Source organism: Notothenia coriiceps, unplaced genomic scaffold (genome assembly GCF_000735185.1).
Source record: "Notothenia coriiceps isolate Sejong01 unplaced genomic scaffold, NC01 NC01_scaffold00015930, whole genome shotgun sequence".
Lineage (NCBI taxonomy): Eukaryota > Metazoa > Chordata > Actinopteri > Perciformes > Nototheniidae > Notothenia > Notothenia coriiceps.
Genome location: NW_011348631.1, coordinates 21458 through 43970, shown reverse-complemented (window position 1 = coordinate 43970; position 22513 = coordinate 21458). Strand labels below are relative to the sequence as shown.

At 40.8% G+C, this 22513-nt stretch overlaps 1 protein-coding gene across 2 annotated transcripts; it reads right to left on the bottom strand.

The window, feature by feature from the left end:
• Positions 1-3385: 3385 nt before the first annotated feature.
• med23 (mediator complex subunit 23) lies at positions 3386-21984 on the bottom strand. 2 transcript variants are annotated; one of them, XM_010775664.1, is made up of 31 exons: positions 21837-21984; positions 21115-21146; positions 20920-21007; positions 20703-20827; positions 20271-20382; positions 19960-20058; positions 19746-19847; positions 19583-19652; positions 19105-19217; positions 18922-19017; positions 18251-18268; positions 14101-14307; positions 13406-13549; positions 13085-13230; positions 12693-12938; positions 11963-12105; positions 11698-11872; positions 10969-11132; positions 10596-10720; positions 10308-10513; positions 8932-9112; positions 7788-7958; positions 7046-7262; positions 6823-6932; positions 6601-6727; positions 6120-6285; positions 5951-6023; positions 5371-5585; positions 4657-4777; positions 4410-4541; positions 3386-4062 (listed from the first exon to the last, which is right to left on the bottom strand). In XM_010775664.1, the coding sequence occupies exons 1-31, from the start codon at positions 21885-21887 to the stop codon at positions 3844-3846; spliced, it is 4194 nt and encodes a 1397-aa protein (XP_010773966.1). In that variant the 5' UTR covers positions 21888-21984; the 3' UTR covers positions 3386-3843. The 2 variants fall into 2 exon arrangements, with proteins under 2 accessions (XP_010773966.1, XP_010773967.1); XM_010775665.1 differs by lacking the exon at positions 18251-18268.
• Between the last annotated feature and the right edge of the window lie 529 nt (positions 21985-22513).

Sequence of the window (22513 nt, the reverse complement as noted above, 5' to 3'; positions counted from 1 at the left end):
GAATACATAAAATCCTACATACTGGAACGCATTACGAACACACTTTTGATATCAATCTTAGCTTAAATAGTGTGTTAGTTTGCCATTTTAAAGTGGTATTTATAGCAGCTAAAAGCTAACATCAGCTTGCTAACATTTTTAGAATGTAATAAGTACCATATTTAGAGATGGCAAGTAGAAGTACAGATACTCGTGTTTAAAAATACTCTGGTAAAAGTAGAAGCACTGACTAAACTTATTTACTCAAGTGAAAGTAAAAAAAGTATGGGCTTCAAAAATGTACTTAAGTAAAAAGTACCCATAACTACCGTCTGTTTAACAGGTACAGTATAGCTGATGGGGAAAGCTTGTAGTTTTGGAGGTATGAGTGGAAGTACTAGTCATATGATGACTGTGTGGCAAGGAACAGATATGAGCCATATGAGTGTTTCCTTGAATGTATTTTAGTTGTGAGTAGGAAGCAATAAACAGTTACTGGAAAGGATGGAGCTTATTCACTGCATGACGGCCGGGTTAGTGAGTTTTTGTCTGTTTTGTGTATTCTTGCACATGTTGTATTGTATAGTAGTACACTGTGTAGCCCATACAGTTGGAACCAGTTTGTTTTCAGACACATTCCTCCTTTTAATCCTATTTAAACACACAATCATTTCATGAGAAGAGGTCAAAAATATTTGATTCCAACTTGATGGGCAACATTGAGTATACAAAAGAGTCTGTGCCAAAATTGATTGATATGTGCAACCAAATGTGTTGTTTCCAAATAAAAATAATGGAAAAAACTGAAAATTAAAAGCGGTTCAGTCTATAATCAATACTAGAGGATACATCCATGTACCAGTCCATTTACAGCTGAGCCTTATATACTGCAATGCTATATATAAACCTAAGCTTCCCACGCAACACTGGAGAGCAGAAACACACATATGGAACGACGGCTCTACTCCAGCATGCTGTGATTTGAAGACTCCCTGTGCTTCTGCATCTCACAGGCCTACATGTTGCCACATTGCATTTGGGGCCAGAGTTTAATGGGTGAGCCGAGGGGCCAGCAGCACGTTAGATGACCTAGATCTGGGGCCTTATTGAGATATCATGACTCACTCACAGAAAGAAGAATGGGACTAAACGCCCAGAGTACTTGGCATTAGTTGTGATGTGATTAAGTCACGGTTGACCTGGTATAAATGAACCTTAAGGAAGGTAAATAATAATAATAATAAGCTTCCTGTTCTGAATACTAAAATAAAATTATCTTTACTTCAGGGGTGTCCAAACTTCTTTCACCGAGGGCCAAATATAGAAAGATATAAGTGCTGGGCCACTCCCTAGAGGTATATTGCCTGCCTCATAAGTTCAGTTATAAGTTAGCAAAATCAATCAAATGTAGGTCAATGATGCTTGTGAGTGTTGGCAGCTCATCCCTTAAAACAGAAGCCTCAGATTGATTATAGTAAGGAGAAATAGGAAAGGGTGTATTTCAAGCTTGTTATGTTAATAAGTCATTGGGCTTTTTTCTTATCAACTAAGAGATGTTAGAACATTTTTCCAATTTGAATTGACTGAATTTATTTGAAAAGTGGTCTTATTAACACATGCATACTAGCCTACTGTGTAATATATTTGTACTAGTCAATCGATTAAAATATTTAATCTCGATTAATCGCAAATCAATCGCAAATGTTTTGTCTGTTCTAAATGGCCAGCCGGTGCCTGCCGCTGAGCGTGGAAGTGTGGTCTGCCGCAAGCGGGCGGCAGGAGCGGGGCTGTCAGCATCAGCTTGTAGATGGTATTTTAAACTCTATGCGCTCTGAAACTACAGGGCGGCCGAGTACAAAAAATGCATTAATCGCGTTAAAATGATTAGTGGCATTAATTTTTTTTTTTCGTTAACGCGTTATTAACGCAAAAGTACAATAAGACAAGCACAAGTTTCATCTGTGGGCCATATTCCATTATACTTTTTTAATTAGCTGAAGGCCGATTCAAAATGGTCCGCGGGCGACATTTGGCCCCCGGGGCTTAGTTTGGACACCCCTGCTTTACATGAACTCATCTCATCTAAAGCTCAGAAACGAAGACTAAGGGTTAACAGTCATCACGTTGGAAATCACAAGCGATGGCCTCTGGTCTATCATGTACTGAAGTAACAGCTTGCATAATGCTCATTTAATTCAGTTACAGCTGACTCGATGAAGACGTAATGTAATTGAGAGTGGGTAAGCAGCAATGATTGATTATAGGCCTCAAACTCGTCTTTTGTCTTCCAACTTATTTTATCACGATTCAAATACTCTGCAGAAGGGAAATAAGAAAACCTTTTATTGTGGGATGACTAAGAGCTCAGTTTCTTATGTAATGATGTTATAATAATACATGACGTTTATATTGCACTTTTTACAGTGCTCAAATATTTTACAAGAAGATAAAGAGAATAACAAAAAATTAAAGTCCTCTCAAAGGATCTTTACCTTACTGTACTGTTAACGGGATCTAATCATATATACAATCCTATTCAAAATGTATACTGGCATGTGTTCTTTACACCAGATTATTGCCAATACACAGCGTTAAACATTCCCATAAAAATGTTGCTTTAACTATACAATCTTTATCAGCCAATGATAAAAAAGCAGCAGTTGATGTACTGTACATGCCAGAATTAAACTGAAAAGCATCAATGGCTTCATTTTTCAGCTTCCTGTAACACACAAAGGCACCACTTTGTTTGATTTACTGACCAAATATACCCCCACGGATTCAGAGTGAGGTCTTTTTCTCGCCATTAGTTTCATTGCCAATTGTAAAATGGCAAAAATCCCAGATCCAACTCATCGCCCAAATCCTGTGTGTTCTTGGCTCAAAGCTGTACTTTCCACCAAGTTTAACGGATGAGATGTTTTAAAGATATCCCTCTGGCAGTAAGGGGCCACTAGTCTCTCTCATGTCTCCCTCTCAGTGCTCCGGACATAAAAGATAGATTAAAAGTGCAAATGTCTTACTCCCCCTACTGGTGTAAAGTATGTTATTCCGTTGTAATGTGTGTGGAGGAGTAGCGTTAGAAAAGGTGTTTCTGCAGGGTTTGAGCAATTAGGGTAATCTGAAATTATCTGGAGGTAAACTAATATCCCTGCTAACACAGACTAAAGTAGCCTTTTGAAAAGCAATAAGAGACAACCATGTTTAAAAATAAATAAATCATATTATTCTTATTGTAAGAATATTTTTGCTTACAGTTTTCCCTTATCATTATTTTTGTTTTGTGCTTAATTTTCTTTCTTACCTGTGTTCGAGGGGGTTGGGGATGCTGTAAATTAAATACGTATTCATGCATAAGAATACACAGTAGAGGTATACATAGTATCAATAAAAAGCAGAACCCAGATTACCAAACATTGTTTTTAATGGACTAAGAATAAACATGTACAATATAAAAATTGAATACAAACAGAAATATAAAAAAGATGCCATGATAATAACAAGAATTGTTTAGTCATCGTGATCTGCGGATTATTTTGCAGTTTTCATGATTCACTTCCTTCCACTTCCTTAATGAATTCATCATGAGACCATTCTGGGTTTTTCACTTAGGTACAAGTTGAGAAACAGGATGTTTTTTTAAAGCACTTAATAACAAGATTCTCTCCAGGTTTCTTGTGCATAAAAGTACAGGAAACATTACTAGACCTTACTCAAAAATCCCAAAATGTTTAGCCCTCATGTGTGAAGGTCAAATGTCATGATTGCTACTGTGTGTGTGTGTGTGTGTGTGTGTGTGTGTGTGTGTGTGTGTGTGTGTGTGTGTGTGTGTGTGTCTGTGTGTCTGTGTGTATGTGTGTGTGCCTACATGGGTGTGTGTGTGTGCTGTGAGGAGGAGGGGGATGCGGCGGCAGAGGACGATGACATTTGGGGGACGGGAGGCTGAGGGGTGGAGGAGGCAGCAGCGGCAGCAGCGGCAGCGGCGGCAGTCACTGATGATGCGGTCTCTATCTTGCTGCTGTGTGTGATGAAGCGCAGACGCAGCTTCATGGCCGGACGCAGAGTCATGATGATTTTCTCCACCTAGAGAAAGATACAATTAAAACACATATAGATGGCGTTGAGACGGCTCTAGGTGGTAAATGATGGCTTTTTCTATTAATTTAATTACTTGAAAAGTCCATTTAATCACATTTGTCTGAGCCTGAAGCACAAATGGAGCTACAGTGTAATCTCCTCTAATTAACTCTGGTGTCAGGTCTGGGCACTGCTGGGGAGCTTGAGGTGACACATGCAAGCTAAAAATAGACACCCACAAACTATGTCCCCAGGCCCTGCAAGGTCACAGATGTCCTCTCAAGTTCTCCAATTTTAGTTGGAGTTGGTTTATTTCTAATAGTTACATTTTCCCATGTGATGTGATTTCTCACCTGCTCCTTCACGCTGTCTCCAGTGTACATGTACTTGATGTGATAGAGGAAGTCACAGATTGGGTCCATGTAGCTGAGATGTGAGCAGTGTTGGTCCACCGCCTGCAGCATCTCGTAGAAGGCCACGCCAATCTGAAACACACAAAACAAAGATATATATTTTGTGGACATATCCACAAAATGTACTGACGTAATGGGGACATTATTGTGGATAATCTAAAGTGTTTTAATCCTAAACAATGTGTACCTCCAACATGCATCGAGTCCTCTCCTGCTGGAAGCGCTGCAGGAACGGCCCCACCAGGTGATACACGTAGAGCAGCTGGAACTCTGTCAGGACGACGGGCTTCAGGGTCTCTGACAGGAACCTACACACACACACACACACATTTATGATGACATGACAACAGAGGTGGGAAGTAGTGGAGTACAAATACTTCGTTACTGTACTTAAGTCCATTTTTTCCCTCCAGTACTTTACTCCACTACTTAATTATTTTTCTGACGACTTTTTACTTTTACTTCTTACATTTTTAACACAAATACCTGTATTTTCTACTTCTAATATTTTCAAAACAGGTTTGTTACTTTAGTTTTAATCTGTGTTTGGTGGCCTGATCATTATTATTTAGTGCCTATAGATTTGAACACGATCCTTGTATCCATCATTTCCTGGTCTTCTCTAAAGAAGAGGGACCAATGAAAACGTTGTCATGTTGCCGTTGTTCAGCATGGAAACATTCATTAGCTAACAATGACATTATTGTTCTATTAATATAAAGGGAGCTCAGTTACTCTTTAAGTAGTTATGGGTACTTTTTACTTCAGTACATTTCAAAGCCCATACTTCTTTACTTCTACTTGAGTAAAGGATGTGTGTACTTTTGCCATCTCTGCATCACAACCATAAATGATATGTTGGTTGAAGAGGGGAGCAACAGAGTCAGGAAGGCTTCCTTACTTGGGAATCAGAGACAGCTGTCCGATGGAGGAGTGATGCCACACGGCGTGCGCTAACGCTAACACGTAGCTGCAGTTCATCTCGCTGTAGCTCTGGTGGCAGGCTGTGAAGTCCAGCAGGGCGAAGGGGTAACCTGCCCAGGCCGTCTCTGAGGTCAGCGCCGGAGAGCTGATCACTGACACGATGCGGTCGTGGAGGACGATCCAGTAGGGCTCCTGGGGGGGGGGGGGGGGGGGGGGGGGAGAGGGGAGAGGGAGGTGGTCATGGTGAGGAAACTCGGTGTAAATGTATCAAATAGTCATAAGAGAAAATAGTAGGAATTGTCAGTTGCGTGTTGTTGCTGTGTCTGCCATTGTTTTAGCTTCCTCTTGGATGCATGCTTATGGTTAAGAACTGGCTGCCTTATAAAGGTTGATGCACAAAAAACCTCGGTGTTTATAATGTCACTGCATATATAAACACCGACACTCACTTCTAGTAAATAAGTCATGATTGAGAGATGGTTTTTGTACGAGTCTACACATTGTTTTTAACTGCAGTTCTACTCATTGTGGTGGTCTTTAATGACAGTTCTTCTTACAGGAAGTGCGGTTATCACGAGTCCAATGGCATTCATCCAAGCTGTGACGTTCTCTCTGGGAACCAGCGGTTGGCTGAAAGATTGAAAAGAAACATGGTTTGAACTTTCAATAATTTATCTTATATATCTTTGTTTTGTACGTTTGATCGAGCCCTAAAGTCCGTTGTACCTCGTCAGAACAACATTGAGCAGAGCGTTGCCGACATCTTTTCCCGGCACGGCCAAAGCCATCAGCTCCACGCAGGTGACGTGCAGGGCGTGGGCCGCGGGGTTGGGGAACTCGTTGAACCTCCAGTCGCAGTTGGGGAAGGGGCCGGGGGACTTGCCAGCCATCGGTGAGAGAGAGTTAGGGAGGATAGAAATAACTTGGGGGAAAACACAAGCTTATTTCCTGGCTGGTATGTCTACCAATCTACAACACACCATTACAGCTACTTCTATCTTTTCTGCAACTACATTGGCTGCAATAAAATGACCCAAGATTTAATTACGTACAGATATACAAATACTATCGATCTGTCTTCTAAGCAACGAGGCATTAGGTAAGTGTATTATTCAGGTACATATTCCCCAAAGGCCTAGAAGTTCTTATTAGCCAGAATGAGAGGGATCGATCCGTCTACCAACAGGGGGTGATCATTGAAGGATATTGTCCACCAGGCGTCCAATCAGCTTGCAGTAGTAGGTGTCATCAGGGATCCACACGTTGTCCTCTCTGGGGTTCATGCCAAACTTCAGATAGGTTTCACTCAGGCACCATCCTGGGGTACGGTTGTCCTACAAAAACACAAACAGTGTAAATGCATTTTTAATGAATAATAACAAATCACAATTTCTGGTGTGTGTGTTTCTTTCCTTCTTCCTCTTCCTACCTTTAGTGAAGACATGATGGCGTGCACCAGTTTTCTCTTGAGGTTGGTTCTGTCTCTCAGATGGCGCTCGTAGTAGTGAAGTGTGTTGTACAGGTAGGTGACGGGGCGGTCTGCACACACAAATATACATTAGTGTGCATCATCAATGACATTGAATCATTCTCAGAGCAGGAGATTTTTTTTTCTGTCCCCTTTTCATCCTCTTCTAAGCAACCTAACTCACCATGGAACTTGTACAGCCCCCCGAGATGGTCCAGCAGTGTTTCCAGAGACTTGGAGACAGGAAGGAGCTCCAGGAAGCGATGGATGACGATGTCGAAGACGGGCAGGAAGCGCAGGCACACGTTGCCAAAGTAGATGGGCAGGTACTGGGGCTGGAGTGGCATGGGGGGGCTGACCTGGTCCGCAAGACCCTCGAAGTACAGCTTCTCCGGGTATTTCTGGTGAAAGGAACGAACATTGCTGACTTCCGATCTGGGTTTCACACTGCATTTTTGCAGATGAGTTTATTATGGTAAGGATGTAAGTTACACATTTCTTTAAAGGTTTATTGGTGTGTGTTGTGACTTATTTGGGATTCACCCTATTTGCCAAATAACACAAACACATAGGCAAGTGGTAGACAAGAAACTCCTTTGTTCTGTGAGGTCAAATGTATTTGTTAAAGGGAGTAAGGTGGATTAGAAGAGAGCAAAGATAACTGCCTGATAAACTGGGAACACCTTCTAAATATAGCATACATTTAAACTAATATTGATTTCTTAGGTTACTAAAATACCTTCTGCATTTACTTCCATTCACATTCAGCATGTTGATTTGTTGCTGTGCTGGTACTCCTGTCAAAAGGGGGCTTCCAGAACACTATCTACTGTCGGTTATATACTCACTATGGATGTGTACCTCTTACAACCCCATTTCAAAAGACTTGAACTATCCCTCAACTGAAAAGAGTGAGTTTTGTATACCTTGTGGTAGCTCATGTGCTTGTTGTGCCAGTCGCTCTGCAGCCAGTGCTCCGGAGCGTTCTCCTTGACAAAGTCGTTGACGCGGTTCCTGAAGTCGTTGGGCTTCAGCAGCAGCAGCTGGATTATGAAGTAGCAAACCTGAGCCTCGTTGCCTTCGTGGCTACGCATGGCCTAGAGGTAGAGAAGAAGAGAGGTCAGACTTATCATATAGTATTTAGTAGGGATGTCACGATACCAAGGGGCGACTGTGGCTGTGAGGGAGTGTGGTCGTCTTTCAACCAGAAGGTTGTGGGTTCGATCCCAGCCCATGCAGTCAACATGTCGATGTATCCTTGGGCAAGATACTTAACCCTGAGTTGCTCCCGATGGCATGGCCAACGGTGTGTGAATGTGTGTGAATGTTAGGTCCTAGAGTAAGGTACACTGCTCTGTATGAATGGGTGTGAATGGGTGAATGACATGTAGTATGTAAAGTGCTTTGAGGGGTCTTAAAGACTGGATAAAGCGCTATATAAGTACAGTCCATTTACCATTCCATTTACCAAAAACTCACCGTACGATAATAAAAAATTATTGAAAAATAAAGAAAAATAAAGTGAATTTTCTTTTTTTTTTACATTTTTATTTACTTGAATTTTTTTTTCTTTATTAAATAATAAATCTGATTTGTACAGCATTTTAGTAGTTAGGATAAGTAGTATTTTAAAGTGTCAACAATATAATAATCAGACCGTGCTATAGAATAAATCAAGTTTCACTTTAGTTTTTCAAGTAACTCAACTCTAACTCACTCACTCAGCATCATCAAGGTTATCTTTTAGGAATATGAGCATGTCCACATTTCCAGGTAGAAGCTGGGATGTTTGGGCGTTTACAATATCCCCTGCTGTGGAAAAAACTCTCTTGCTTGGTACTGATGTTGCTGGGACAGAGAGATATGCTTTGGCCATGGGTGACAGCAGTGGGTAAAACTGTGCATTGTCTCTCTAATAATAATTATTTAAAAAAATTAATAAAAAAATCGCGGTAGATTTTGTCAGTCTCACGACGGTATTGAGACATTTATTTACCGCGATATCGCAATATTTGATATATCATTACATCCCTAGTATTTAGATTTCTCTATGTGCAAGTTCCTTCTCACCAGACACAGGATGAGTCTGTCCAGCGTGACGATGTTGTACTTCCACACCATGTCGTTGAGTATTTCGATGCATTTGTTGAGCTGCTGTCCGCCGGCGGATGTCGAGAACTCGTAGACAAGGAAGTCTGCAAACGTTCGCACGTGAGCCACCAGCGCACGAGCCCCGATACGCTCCAAGACCCTGGGGGACACAGAATCAGCAAAGCAGTTTGCGCCTCATGTCAACACAACTCTGTATCCTCCCACTGGACCAATTAGTCACAGATGTTTTTTGAAGAGACTTGGGAACACCCCCCCACCCACCCTTTGGGCCAATTAGTGTACAAAATGCCATAACATCAGTGGTGAGATGCTTCATTAGCACATGCTTCATCAAAACACACTCCTTTGAATGAATGGTAACACATGAAAAACTGAAGTGGTGGGAACTGAGACTTTGCTAACATTTTTAATGAATTAAAGTCAATTAGAGAGAGATTTGTAAAAACTGATATTTGAATGAAAGCCCTGAGAGGCAAGTGAGAAAATAAATGGTTAGTGTGAAATAGATTTCACTTCTGTGTTCTGTTTTTTTTTTACCGACAAAATCTTTTTGAATTCTTTATTTGTTTTCATCTAAAAAGCTGGAAACAAGATTTACAAGGTGAAAATAAATAAAGTTTTGGTAGGTGATTTTATTTATTTTTTCATTTTTAAACAGGCTTCCATAGGAACCTTTTATAAATGTTTTGCTGTAATGTCATTTTGGCCACAAGAGCGCACCAGTACTCATGTTATCAAATTAACTAAAATGATAAAAGTTTTCCTCCACGTGTGCTTTAATTTCTTCATACACTCTAAACACAAGGTACAACACCAATAAATAAAATAAATATAGGAAAATATTAGATAAAATATAAAACATGGTAAAACATATTTTTCTCCGCACAGTTTTTATTTGAAGGAACCTAAATCGATCATTGCGGAACAAGCTTTGTTTTCATGTTTTCTAAACTATTTGTATCAGATTTTGAAAATGGATCAAGGAGGGAAAATATATAACTGTCTTTCTGGGCTTGAATATGTTTCTCTTGAGTGCAGTATCAACACTAGATACTTACATGACATCACATGTTACTTGTTAGACGCTTTTATCCAAAGCGACTTACATACTCAATACTGTGGACAATCCCCACAGGAGCAATTTGGGGTGAAGTGTCTCAGGGACACAACGACATGCTGACTGCAGTGGGGTTTGAACCTGTGCTCCCCTGATCCGAACACCAACGCACTAGTTCACTGTGCCACAGCCTCCCACTTACACTGACTGTATACAATTAAAACAGTTCTGCATGGATTGCATCTGTTCTGTAGAGACACAAAATGGTGGTACCGACCTGAAGCCTGTCTGGTTGATGTGGTCCGTCTCCAGCAGCATCTTCCACAGCAGACAGAGGAAGAGGGGGGGCGAGCCCTGCATGGAGAAGTGGGTGATGATGTCATTCTCGTTGGCCATGGACTTCCACTTCCTGTACTCCTCTTCCACGTTCTTCTTCAGGTTGAACCGAGACTCCTGAGGAACGTTGTTCTGTTTGAAGAACGCCTGAGAGAAAAAGGGAGAGGTCATTACAATGGAGAAATGCATTTGAGATTAAATTAATTATTCCCAATTGACTATACCGCACCTGTAGTGGCGCAGGGAAGCAGGACAGTGTGTGTGAGGCCCAGTTGTGAGGCGTGAAGTTCATGATGGTCTGCAGGATGTCTTTACACCAAGTCCCTTGGATGGAGTCGGACCCTGTGAAGAAATCTGCACACAGACACAAAGCAGGCAACTTAAAAACATATTAAGAGCATATGGGAAACAGGACTGTAAGGGTAATCAAATGTACATGTATCTCCCATAAAATTAACAGAAAAAAGGCTGAAGGAAGAAAATGACAAACATGGCAGAAAATAGCAAAATAAAAAGACAAGAGGAGAATAAAGAGCAAAAGAAAAGACAAGAGGAGAATAAAGAGCAAAAGAAAAGACAAATCTTAAGGAGTAACAGTCTACCTGTAACGTGCGTGGCTCGGGCCAGGGTGAGGATCAAGGCTCGGTTCAGCTCTTCAGACTCCTGTGACAGAACCGTCTTTGGGTCGTTGAGGAAGCGAGTGAACTGGGGCTGAACCTCCGAACTCCCCAAGGCTGTGATCAGCCGCAGAGCCGTGCTCTCAACACTGGGGACAGAGACACAGAGACGTTGATACAGACAAAGAGAAACCATTAACACCCTGAATGACTTCAGTAGAGGTCGGCACCATAAAAAAAACAAATGCACAATGTTTTATATTAGCATTGCATAAATGAAATAATGTTTTGAGTCAGATTTTGGGTCAGGTGTTACTTCAAGGTTCAGTCATGTACCACCTTATACTGCACATTGTATTTAGGGTATTCAGGGCACTCAGATCAGTGGGCAAATAGTTTGATTTGTGGGTCAATCAGAAGAGGGGATCAAATTACATGAACAATTGGGACAACTTCTGTTTGAGCTGCTCCACCGGAGTTGAGAGTTATGTCTCTAAACCCACTTTTACAGAGCATGTTCACGACTAGCTTTGCTGTTCTGTATAAAAGATACGGAAATGGAATAATTGGAGCATAGTTGCTCTGCTGCTACACTCACACATTAGGCGCCTACACTGTTGTGTTACATCTAAAGATCCCAACAGGGGCATCATTGTGCTGGCTTGGTCTGGTTCAGTGACGTTCAGTAAAGTAAGTACAATGAGTGTGCATTACCACAGATGCAGCTGGTTCTGGTTGGTCTGGGGCACAGCAGCCAGACTGTGCAGATGACTGAGCAGCTGGACTCTGTAGTGCGGCTGGATGTGGTGCATCCTGTAGCTGAACATCTCCAGCAGCGTGTGGAGGATTCCCCACGCGTGAGACTTAAACACGTTGGGCAGCAGCTGGCCTGATCAGACAGAGTTACATTATTACATCTGTTCAATCTGTATCAGAATGTTTTAACACAGCGGGGAATTCAAATGTTTCTGTAACTCACTGATGAATCCCTTGATGCCCAGTGACTCGATCTCCATGTAGACCAACAGTCTGCTGTAGGTTTCTACCAGTGCGGGGGCCAGGGCGATGCTGGATTTGGCGTGGGCCAACTTTATCACCCTCGTGGCAATACTGTGGATCAGACTGCAGACAAGAGAGGCAGAGAGGGCCGATGACATAGTTAGATGCTTTGCCGTTATCTGAGTTGCTCTCTTTATTTGTATCTGTAATACATTGTCAATGCTTCATCAAATTCATCCATAAATGAGGTTTTTTTACCTTTTCGAACTTAATAGTTATGTTGCAAGAATATCTTCAAACGCTTCACATCCCATAGATCTGTACAACCTAAGCTAGGATATGCAACTCAATAAACCATATTAATTGATTACGTTTTGCAATTGTCTCATAAACGTTTTAAATAAATACAAAAATCCACAAACAAAGCAGTAAGTTATTTAAACTATGTTGATTTTCTTTGTTTTTGAAATCGTTTTTATGAGCCGTCTCAGGCGTGTTCACAGTTTAGGACCGTACTCGAGATGATGATGTCATCATGAAAAAACAGCATTATGACATGAAAGACAGAAGCCTTCCCTTTCCACTGAAAATAATGTATGCTCTATGTACGGTTTCTATTTAGATTTAAAGGATCATGCAAACAATGATCTCCAGAGGGAGGAGCCTTGTCTTAGCGTTAGTTCTTCTTTACATCACTTGCTTTTCCTCACCTCATCTTGGCGTGCACTGTGAGTGAATCCAGCAGGTTCATGGGCAGCGGGGTGACGGACCCTGACGCCATACAGTTGGTTCCGGGGAGGTTGATCCTCATAGATCCGTTCCCGTAGATGGTCTCCACCAGGACGCCCATGGGCAGGGTGAAGCACTCAGAGTTGGTGCTGTAGGCGTTACACAGCAGGGCGATCTTGTAGTCGGACATGCCCAGGTTCTTGTTACGAAGCGACTGCTGGAGGAACCTATCGTACAGGTGGGGGGGGGGAACAGAACGTTGACTGTTTGTTTAGGATGTTTTAAACAAGTAACTGGTTAGCGTATTTTGGTGCACACTAGGGTATTTAACGAAAGTACATATATCAGGCTCCAGTATTTTAAAGATACGTACTCATGGTGTAGTTTCAGAGAGTGAGGTATGGGTATCTGTAGTTTGGAGTTGTCGTTCTGAGCCTTGCGGTTCAGGTGGATCCAGATGCAGGTCATGGCAAAGGAATGAGTGGACTGGGGCTTGTTAATGTCCGAAACTGGAATACACTGGAGGGGGAAAGAAAACAGGGATAAATCTGATAGTACCCTATAGAGTTGATACTAGCACCGCCACTTCTACCAATGCTATTCCTACACAAACGTACTACCACACTACAGCCAATAAGAACAGTCAAACGTAGATTGTTGTAAACCATACTAATTTCTTGGCAGATTTGTGTACCTCTTTTTCTGGGTAAAGCAGGTCAAAGAGCTTCATGACGGGCAGGAAGTCAGCCAAGGCGTTCTTCTGAATGCTTCCTGAAATGAACTGCAGCAAGACCCACATCAGGTGGTCTCTGCCTTTAATGAGACCTCTACCTGCAAGCTGTAGAGAGAGACACACTTAACAACACAAGCATCACCGGTTGATTCTAGGCTTTATCATTTAAACACCCTTGTATGGCCTACAGATAAATGTTCTATAGAATGGATCAGTCCGTCAAATGCACCTTGTTGTTTGTTTTTTGGCAATGAACTACACTCAAGATAATAAATAACATATACCGGTAAGTAATTATTTGTATAAATATATACATTTTTTACTATTCTATATTTATTTAAAGAAACATAAAATGCAGTTTATAATTATTTATATATAAAAATAAATACATCTAGCTATTAACAGTTTTAAAAATGTATAATAAACTTCTAACAGAAAGACACACTTCCCTGTCCAACAATACATTTGATATTGGAGTCTTCTATGATGTCCCTTTTAGGTTCCTATGATTTATCTTGTTTGTTTTCTGACAAAAGAAATTGTTGATTTTTATGAACATTATTAAGAAAATTGCCAAGAAACCAAATCAAGCTGAAGTCTGTTTCCCATTATGGATAGTTTAGGCCTCTCTCCCTCTGCTATCCCCCTCCTCTCACCTTCTGATGTAACGACAGCACCATGTGAGGGAAGCTGGCAAACTGAAACAACACAAAGAAGATGAGCTGGGAGGAGAGGTGCTGCCACAGCAGCTGGCTGGTCCCCCCGATGTCGGCGTCAAAGTGCTCCTCGGTCTCCGAGCGCTCCATGGCGTACACCACCAGGTCCACCAGCTGCTCCTCCAGCACCGGGCAGCGCTGCTTGTGCTGACGGGGGAGGACGGGGGAGTTACAGGAGAAAGGGAATAGTGGGCAGGAGAGAGGAAGTTAAATAGGGAGGGAAAGAGGCCCGAGGACAGAAAGAGACAGGAAGAAGAGGGGGTGAGGGAAACATTGAAAGACAGGAGAGATGGAAGGGAGTGGAAAGACAGACAGAGGGAGGGAGAGAATGTGGAAGAAACCATTTGTTAAATTGACTTCACATACACATTTTAATGATATTGATGCTGCAACACTTGTAGCTATGTTCCCATCCCTTGCATGCAGTACGGCATCTCCATCCTGCCTCTGTCAGCTGAGTAAACCTTTCTGTGGCCCCTTTTTCACAATTACATTCATACGAATAGTTCCTGGTTATTTCCCTGTGATTATTGTTATGTAGGTGCTTCACAAAGCGTTAGTAAACTCACTGTAGTAAGATTTATGTCAAATCTTGTGCTGCAGCTTCACTACGCGAGAAAGGTGACAGTACTTAGGTTTTGGGGAAAGTGAACAAATCCAAAAAGAAAGCTGATGTGGTAGTGGGTGTTTATGGTATTTGGGAACAAACATGAGACGGCTAATAAGCAGTTTACTCGCAATCAAATTCTAGAAAGTAAATTCAAATGGACATGATTACTACAAGATAAGTGGTTTTGGAGCTTCCTACCCAAAGACTGCAGTTTATAATTAGCCTGTTCGCTAACACCACCACAATTACATGTTGCTAAAAGTGCATTGCCCATATAAAAAAAAAAAAGTTAATACTGTTAATGCCATATATAACATTGATTCAACAATGCTGAGCTAGAAATAAGTCTTATGCAAGTATTAACTATTTTTCTGAAATGGTTATTTCATTTTCGTAAGCAACAAGTTAAGACTTCCATATGTGAGGGGACTTTCAATGAAAGAGGGGAGAAGAGAGGGAAGGAGGGAAGGGAATCAAGAGAATATTTGAAAAAAGACTCTGGGAGAAAAGGGGGAGACAGGGAGGTGAATATTGACAGAAGGCAGGTTAACCAAATCTTGAAGCCCCTAAGTTAAGGGTAAGCTTAGCTGTTTTTTTTAACCCTGACCTTCTTTTAAATCTTCCATGGAAGAATATAAAATTCCAATATTGACATTTTGCTATTAACCCAGGATGGGAAACGTAACTTCAGACAGAAGGAGTGTGGAACACTTTTCATAAAAACAACACAGCACAGAATTTAACAGCACACCACAGAGCATCACCAAATGACACAGCACAGCACACAACACCAAACCAAAGAGTGCAACACGTTCCTGCATGCGGGAAGGGGGTCAGGTGATGTGGATGGAGAGAAAAGGAAGAGGAGCTACAGGACTGACCTTCAATCCTCTTCCTCTGCCTCCAAACACACACAGAAAAAGAGAGGGCAGGAAAAAATAAAGAAAAAGTGAGAGAAAAAGAGAAGGATCCATGAGCATATCTTCCCTCTGCCATCTAAAGAAATCAGCCCATGGCTTACCAAGTTACAACCCAAAACAGGTATCCTAGCAACAGTGAAACCATACCAGTAGCCGGTTTATAATCCACCTCCTCTACAAACATTCCAACGGATGTGTATTTAAAGCAAACACATTTTAGGGAAGCTGAAACTTAATCTGCATTACTTCCGCAAATTAGTCAGTGAAGTGCAACATAAAATGTAAGTGACAGAACAAAGTGTCATACTGTTTGCTAAAGGGATGACTGACTAGTGCGGCTTGAAATGCCTTTCTCTGTAACAATTCGGTAGATTTTGACAAAATAATGAAACCCAATTGTTTTGGGCGATTAGAACCGTATAATGCTTTTAAGGGGCCATATTATGCTAATTTTTGCCTTCATATTAGTATTTTGTGCCCCTATTGTGGCGTGTTATCATGCTTTAATCTGATCTGTCTGCTCTGATTGGTTAGCTGGCTTAGCGATGTCCCACCCCTGAGCCTTTCAGGTACAATGTGTTGAAGCGCTGGTGTTACATAGTGATGTCAATATGCTACTAAAGTAAACAAACTAATCCAATCAAGGCTTTCAGGCAGGGCGGGTGTGTGGGAGAGAAACTCCCTATGGGAGGGACATTTTGGAGTTTAACCTTTACATGCACCAAAACCGATATAATGAACTACAAGAAAGGGAACACCCCAAAGAGCATTATTGGGCCCCTTTAAGGAAATATCAAACTGAAAATGAATAAAACTGGAGTTAAATTATAATGTTATTTTAAATTCTTAATTCCTTCTACTAACATTTTTTTCTACATTTAGGCCCGCCCAATCATAATCATTCAGTCATCGACATATATATATATTTTTTTATAAATGGGGCAGGAAGTTTGTAACTTATATTTCACAATGAGATCACAATGGACTACAATGCAATAGTTACAAACTGAAAGTAAAAAAGTCCACCACACGTCAACCAATGAACATCACACGACACGGGTCAGAGTTCACTCTGACAATGCCGATCTGGGCAAAAACACAGTTCAAAACACTAGAAATAACGGTAAGGAGCATTTGGCTTAGTTGTCCACGCTTTGCCATATCTTCTATTTTGGAATTTGCCCATACACATGCAGTACATTTCTGAAGTTACATAAATGTTACTGCATCACTAAGCTGGAAAGAGGGACTCCTAGGAGAATGATACACGTATAAAGAAGTTAAAGCCAGTTCATTGAGAGCTAGTTTAAGATAAGATGGACCTTTAGTGATCCCCATAGGGAAATGCAGGTATTGTAGCAGAAACAGAACTTGAAGTAGAAGACATGACAATCAGAAAATCATTCATTCTCAAAATCTTTGGGATCCAGTCATTCGCGCCAACGCCTACCTAACAACAAATACCGTACAATGTTCTTGTAGACTTAATGATATAGAAGGAGGGAGGGTCTTCCTGTGATTACTGCCTAACTATTGCAGTGTACTTGAGTTGTAAAGCATATCAAACCGTATTGCAGTTTAAATCAAGAGCACCATTCAGTCCTGATTAGAGTAGTTTTGCCCAGGTCAGCACAAAGGAAAAGCAGCGGGGTCAGAAATGAGAAGACCTCGCTAACAACAAGCAAGGACCAGACTACATTCAAACATGCAGTGCAGCAGGACTTGAAATGTCACCAGCAGGGTTTAAATCAGGATGATTATGGTAGCTTCTTATATAAAACCAGACATGGCTGGGTTTAAAACATTAAACGAAACTACTGTCCGGAGTGTATATTCAAATAATAGAAGAGAGTTTAGAGAATATTTAACATTTACATAACAAGCTATTCAAATCTGGCAAAGACATAACTATAAAAGTAAGCAGTAAAACTCAACGGAGCAGACTTAGTACTCTCTATGAGTATGTGTGGTCACCAATTAGAACTGGTTTATTTTCCTTTATGAAACTCTGGAGTATAAGACAGGAATTCTGTTTATAGAGAGATTAGGTGTTTTATTATCTCCAATAAATAGATACTGATTCATCTGGCCATCTTTGGATGCAATCAATACATTTGATTGTCTAGCTGCTGCTATATTAAAAGCAGAGATAAGGTATCACATGACGGAATAATCGATGTCATCGAAAACTATTTAATTTACACTCAGCCCATTAAGGTTAACACACCATGCATGGTTAATGATCCGTAAACATCGATCAACCAGCTGCCGCATGTCTTATCCTATTTTATGTCCGTGCTTGTCAGTCTGTGTATTTATTTACCAAGGGTTTGGCCACATCTGTGTTTTTCTACTCGGTATATCTCTTTAAATCCCTGATGAGACCATTTCAAGCCCTGTGGCATTTGTCTTCACTCCATCTCAAGTTCTCTTTCTTTTTTTTATTGTCCAGTTTCCCATTTCTATGACATCAATGTGGTAAAAAAAAACAGAAAGCTATGCGTCCAATGGGCTGGTTAGTTAGTAGGTCGGGTGACCAGGAGGAGGAACAACGACATACCTGGGCAATGTTCAGAGTCTAGAGAGCGCATGGCGGAGAGACAGACAAAACACAACACACAACCAGAGGACAAAAGAGAGAGAAACAAAGAAAGAAGGAGAAAGAAACAGAGAGGGGGGAAAAAGGAGAGACAGAAAAAGTGGTGACTAAGGAGCTAGGCCGTTCACTGTCCGTTCAGCACAGTTAGCATCATCTCAGCCAGTTCAAAGAGACAAACTGCATTCTGGGTTATTTGTTCGTATTTGAAATGGGAGAAAAAAATCGAAATCAGAGCTCTGGCCAGTGTTGATCATCAAAGCTGGTCCAACTGTGTTTATGGTGCTCAGTGAGCTTGGCTGAGTTGAAACTGCATGAACCCAACAGGGAAAACTAACACCAGTGCATTATGGGTCAAGCGCACAGCATTGGCTTGCTCTACATATTATATGGCTGTGGCAACAAGGGAAGTGTCAAACGGAAAAAAGGGTGGGGAGGTGAAACAAGAAATATAAGAAAAGAACCAGATAAAAACAAACAAAAGAAAGAGCTGAATATGAAGAGGAACGGGGGGGGGAAATCAGGAGCAGGTAGAGGGAAGGAGAGATGGGTGGGAACAAATTCTAATAGATTTAAAGGGGCAGGAAAAGTGAGGGCAGGTGGAGGGGCCTGATATAACAAAAAGGTTGTCATACCTGCTTGTTGAGTCCTAACATGTTGCACACCATTTCTCGTGAGTATGGCTGTTCTAACACATAGCGCAGCAAGCCCGTCTGTGGCTCAAACAGGTCCTACACACACACAGAAAAACATACCATGTATTAGGGATTTGTTCATTGGTGTTAATGCTCGTTTTTCTGTACATGAGAATATATTACCTTGTCAAACGGGAGCATGCCCCTCAGGGGGAAGCGGAGAGTAGTGGGGTCTAATTTCCAGGAGTTACAGATGGCCCCGCTGTTATTCACCACCGGTAACAAGCTGCACCGACCTGAGGGGAGATTCACACAGAATGACTAAACAGGCACACTGATTGTTCAATATACGAGTTGCATTATGGTCTTTTCTCATAGCTTTAAGGCATATATTTGTGGCATACATGAGTGACGAGTTAGCTACAGATAAGATTTATATTTGTGCAGCTTTTTCAGCTTTGCACCCCTTTAGTTCAGATTTCCATTATTGTTTATATTTTTGTTTCAAAATGGAATGGACTTCATTAAAGCTCTGGCAAAGCATGAAAAAGAGTATTGCCAAAACCAAGAACCCTTGAGCAAACTAAAATATATAAACAATCAAACTCTAAATACAATATTCTGAAAGCGTCCAGCGTCAGTGTGTTTTTGTCTCTCTTACCACAGATAGAGTTGATTCTGGCTGTGGGTCTGAAACTGTCCACAAAGTCTGATATCAAACTGCCTAGGAGCTACACACAGAGACAGAATGATAATAAAACAAAAGTATTTGTTAGAAAAATATGACGTTGCTGCAAACATGCACACCAGAAACGGACTCTTACCCAGTGAGACAGCTGTCCCTCTGGATACAGTTTTCGGATTTCTGTGACGGCAAAGTAGGCTGGCAGGAGGCAAGCATTTCTGTCTAGGATGTACTCTACCACCTGGAGTAAACAAAGAGAAAGCAATTTAGGTGAAGGATGTGATATGCTTACAGATAATTATTCAAAAAAAGATATCATAAATCATTGTATCCAATAAATGAAAGAAGGATACCTCTCTGGCGGCCAGAAGCTGTTGGACTATAGCTGAGCTGACAGTGGTAGGAATGGTTTGAATTTTATCCAGTACCGCTTTCAACAGGTCTCGAACTCCCTGAAAAAACCACAGGTTATAAATATGGCCGATGACGGAAGGTTTTCAAATTGAGTCTGTTAAGAAGAGATGAGAAGCCGAGAGATGCTCGATAACTTAATCTAGAGTTTACATTAGTGAACTTTGAGATCAACTTGTAGCATCTTAAAACACAGGTCTCAATAAGTCTGCATTCAATAGATCACAACATCATTGTTTCATGTGTGTGAGACCTTGTAGTCCACCCCTCCAATGATCTTGCGGATCAGTTTGAAAGTTAACGCCCACAGCTGAGTCCTCTCCCACTCCAAACTGTCCGAGCTGATCAGAGCTCCACACACCATCCTTCAGAGACACAAAGAAACTCCTTAGAAGCACGGTTAACACAAAAATAACAAGCACATAAGATAAGGGGGCACATTATGTTTGTGTTATATCCAGTCTTTAAACAGATCAACTGCAGGATACATGTTGTTAATGACATTTTAAGCATGATGACATTGCTTAAAATACGATTCTTGAATTATAGTGGCATTATAAACCATGAAGATCAGTCCTTGCTTACAGTGATATAAAGCCTAATCAATTAAGCAACAAAAAAAAGAGTAACCAAAAAACTGTCAACCCCCAGCATGCTTCAGGCCTTTATAAGTGTGTATATTTACTTTGGCGGTAACAGACTCGTCTCCACAGCCATTGCTAGACAGTCGTGGAGGAAGGAGATCCTTTTGGGACTGTGCTGGCTGTGTATAAAGCGCACAATCCACTGCACACACTGATCATGAGACTCCTGCAGAAAGACATGGAGGGAATTGAGAAAATCCAGCTAATTATTCATTCATTATTCTGTGTGTAAGTGTGTGTCTCTGTGTGTTCAGACACCTGTGGTAGGGTCCCCCAGTATTGCCTGAAGGCTCCAAGACAACTGGTCAGTTTAGTCCTCTCGTCCTCTGGAGTGACCATAAACATCCTAAAACACAACATCATTGATTTTCACACTGTTTATTTTAAGATGTTCTTTTTTGTTGTTGTTTCTTCTAGACATAATGTGTGCTATTGTGTTTGGAGGTATCTTACCCAGCAAAGGCCTCTTCTATCATCTCAGTTTTCTGTGAAAGAAGACATTGAGAACATATTATGTAGAAGGACATTTTATATAAACCATTTTGATCTCTCTTATGCTATTCACATCTCTCTTAATAATAATAACCATCTGCTCTGGTGCCTTAGTTAACAGGAAAGTCATGTGTCATATTTTCTACAGTACAATTGAGATGTTGGTAGAGATTAAAGTATATGTTACTGAATTAAAGCTACAGGTAAATCCCACTTCCTTCATCTTACATTAGTGCAATGACCCTCTAAATGCTTCGTATCATCGTCCACTGGAAATAAACCCCCCAGAAACAACGTATGTTAAAGCAATGTTGCTAATATTATCACAACACATTTTGCATGTGTTTTGACATTAAAATCTACTTTTCAATGCGGTCACCAGTCACTGGCAGGTCAATTGTAAAGGTAAACATGAAAGTACACTTGGGTACTTGTATTCAAAACGTCTTTGACATCCAATTATGTTAACTGTATGTATCAATCTTAGCTGTTAGTTCATATATTTACGGCTAGTAAAAACGTAACTGTATTGAAAGGCAAATTATATCTAGCGTTAGCTTTATAGTTTGAATGATTCATTTGCAGCAGCTTCATGAGTGAACATATCATGGAAGAAGCTAACGTTGTCTGAAATGCTAACATGTGTTTTAGCTCTAAAAGCAGTAAATAAAGATGCAAATTACCACAACATCCTCAAAGATGCTCTGGAGCTGCGTTTCCATCGAAAGCGCCATGTTTGCATCCAACAGTTTATTTTCTTTAACGAACCATCACACTAATGAATAAGGTTAGTCGCAGACAATGCTATCTGAGAGCTAAATGCAAAGAGGCACTGGGATGAATGCGCCGCGCGACGTGCAACTTCAAAAACAATCCGGAGACACATCAGCGACACGAGCTGAATAGTTCCGCTTCACTTTGTCTTCATTATGTGTAGAATAAACTGCATATACAAGTGTGTAACTCTTATTTGGAATGATAAAATAAATTTAATATTTCATTGGCAGTTTTCATAAATATGTACCGCTTACACTCGGAACGTATTTTTATAAAACAATATTTAGTTCAATCTCGCCTATTTAATCTAATGTAGTTCTAGTTTACAATTGTTAAAAGATATGATCTATATTTATACAAAGGCTTTCACATAGATTCGCAAGCCATTGTATCTATATTTACACAGATATACATACACTTAAAGTAAACAAAGTACTTTAAGTGCACGAGTGGTAGAAGGTTTAAGCTTAATAAGTGCACGAGTGGTAGAAGGTTTAAGCTTAATACTTATTCTAAAAGCTGAAGGCATTATAAAAGCCAATACAATATGTTACATAAATTAAAAACAATAAACCAATCATAT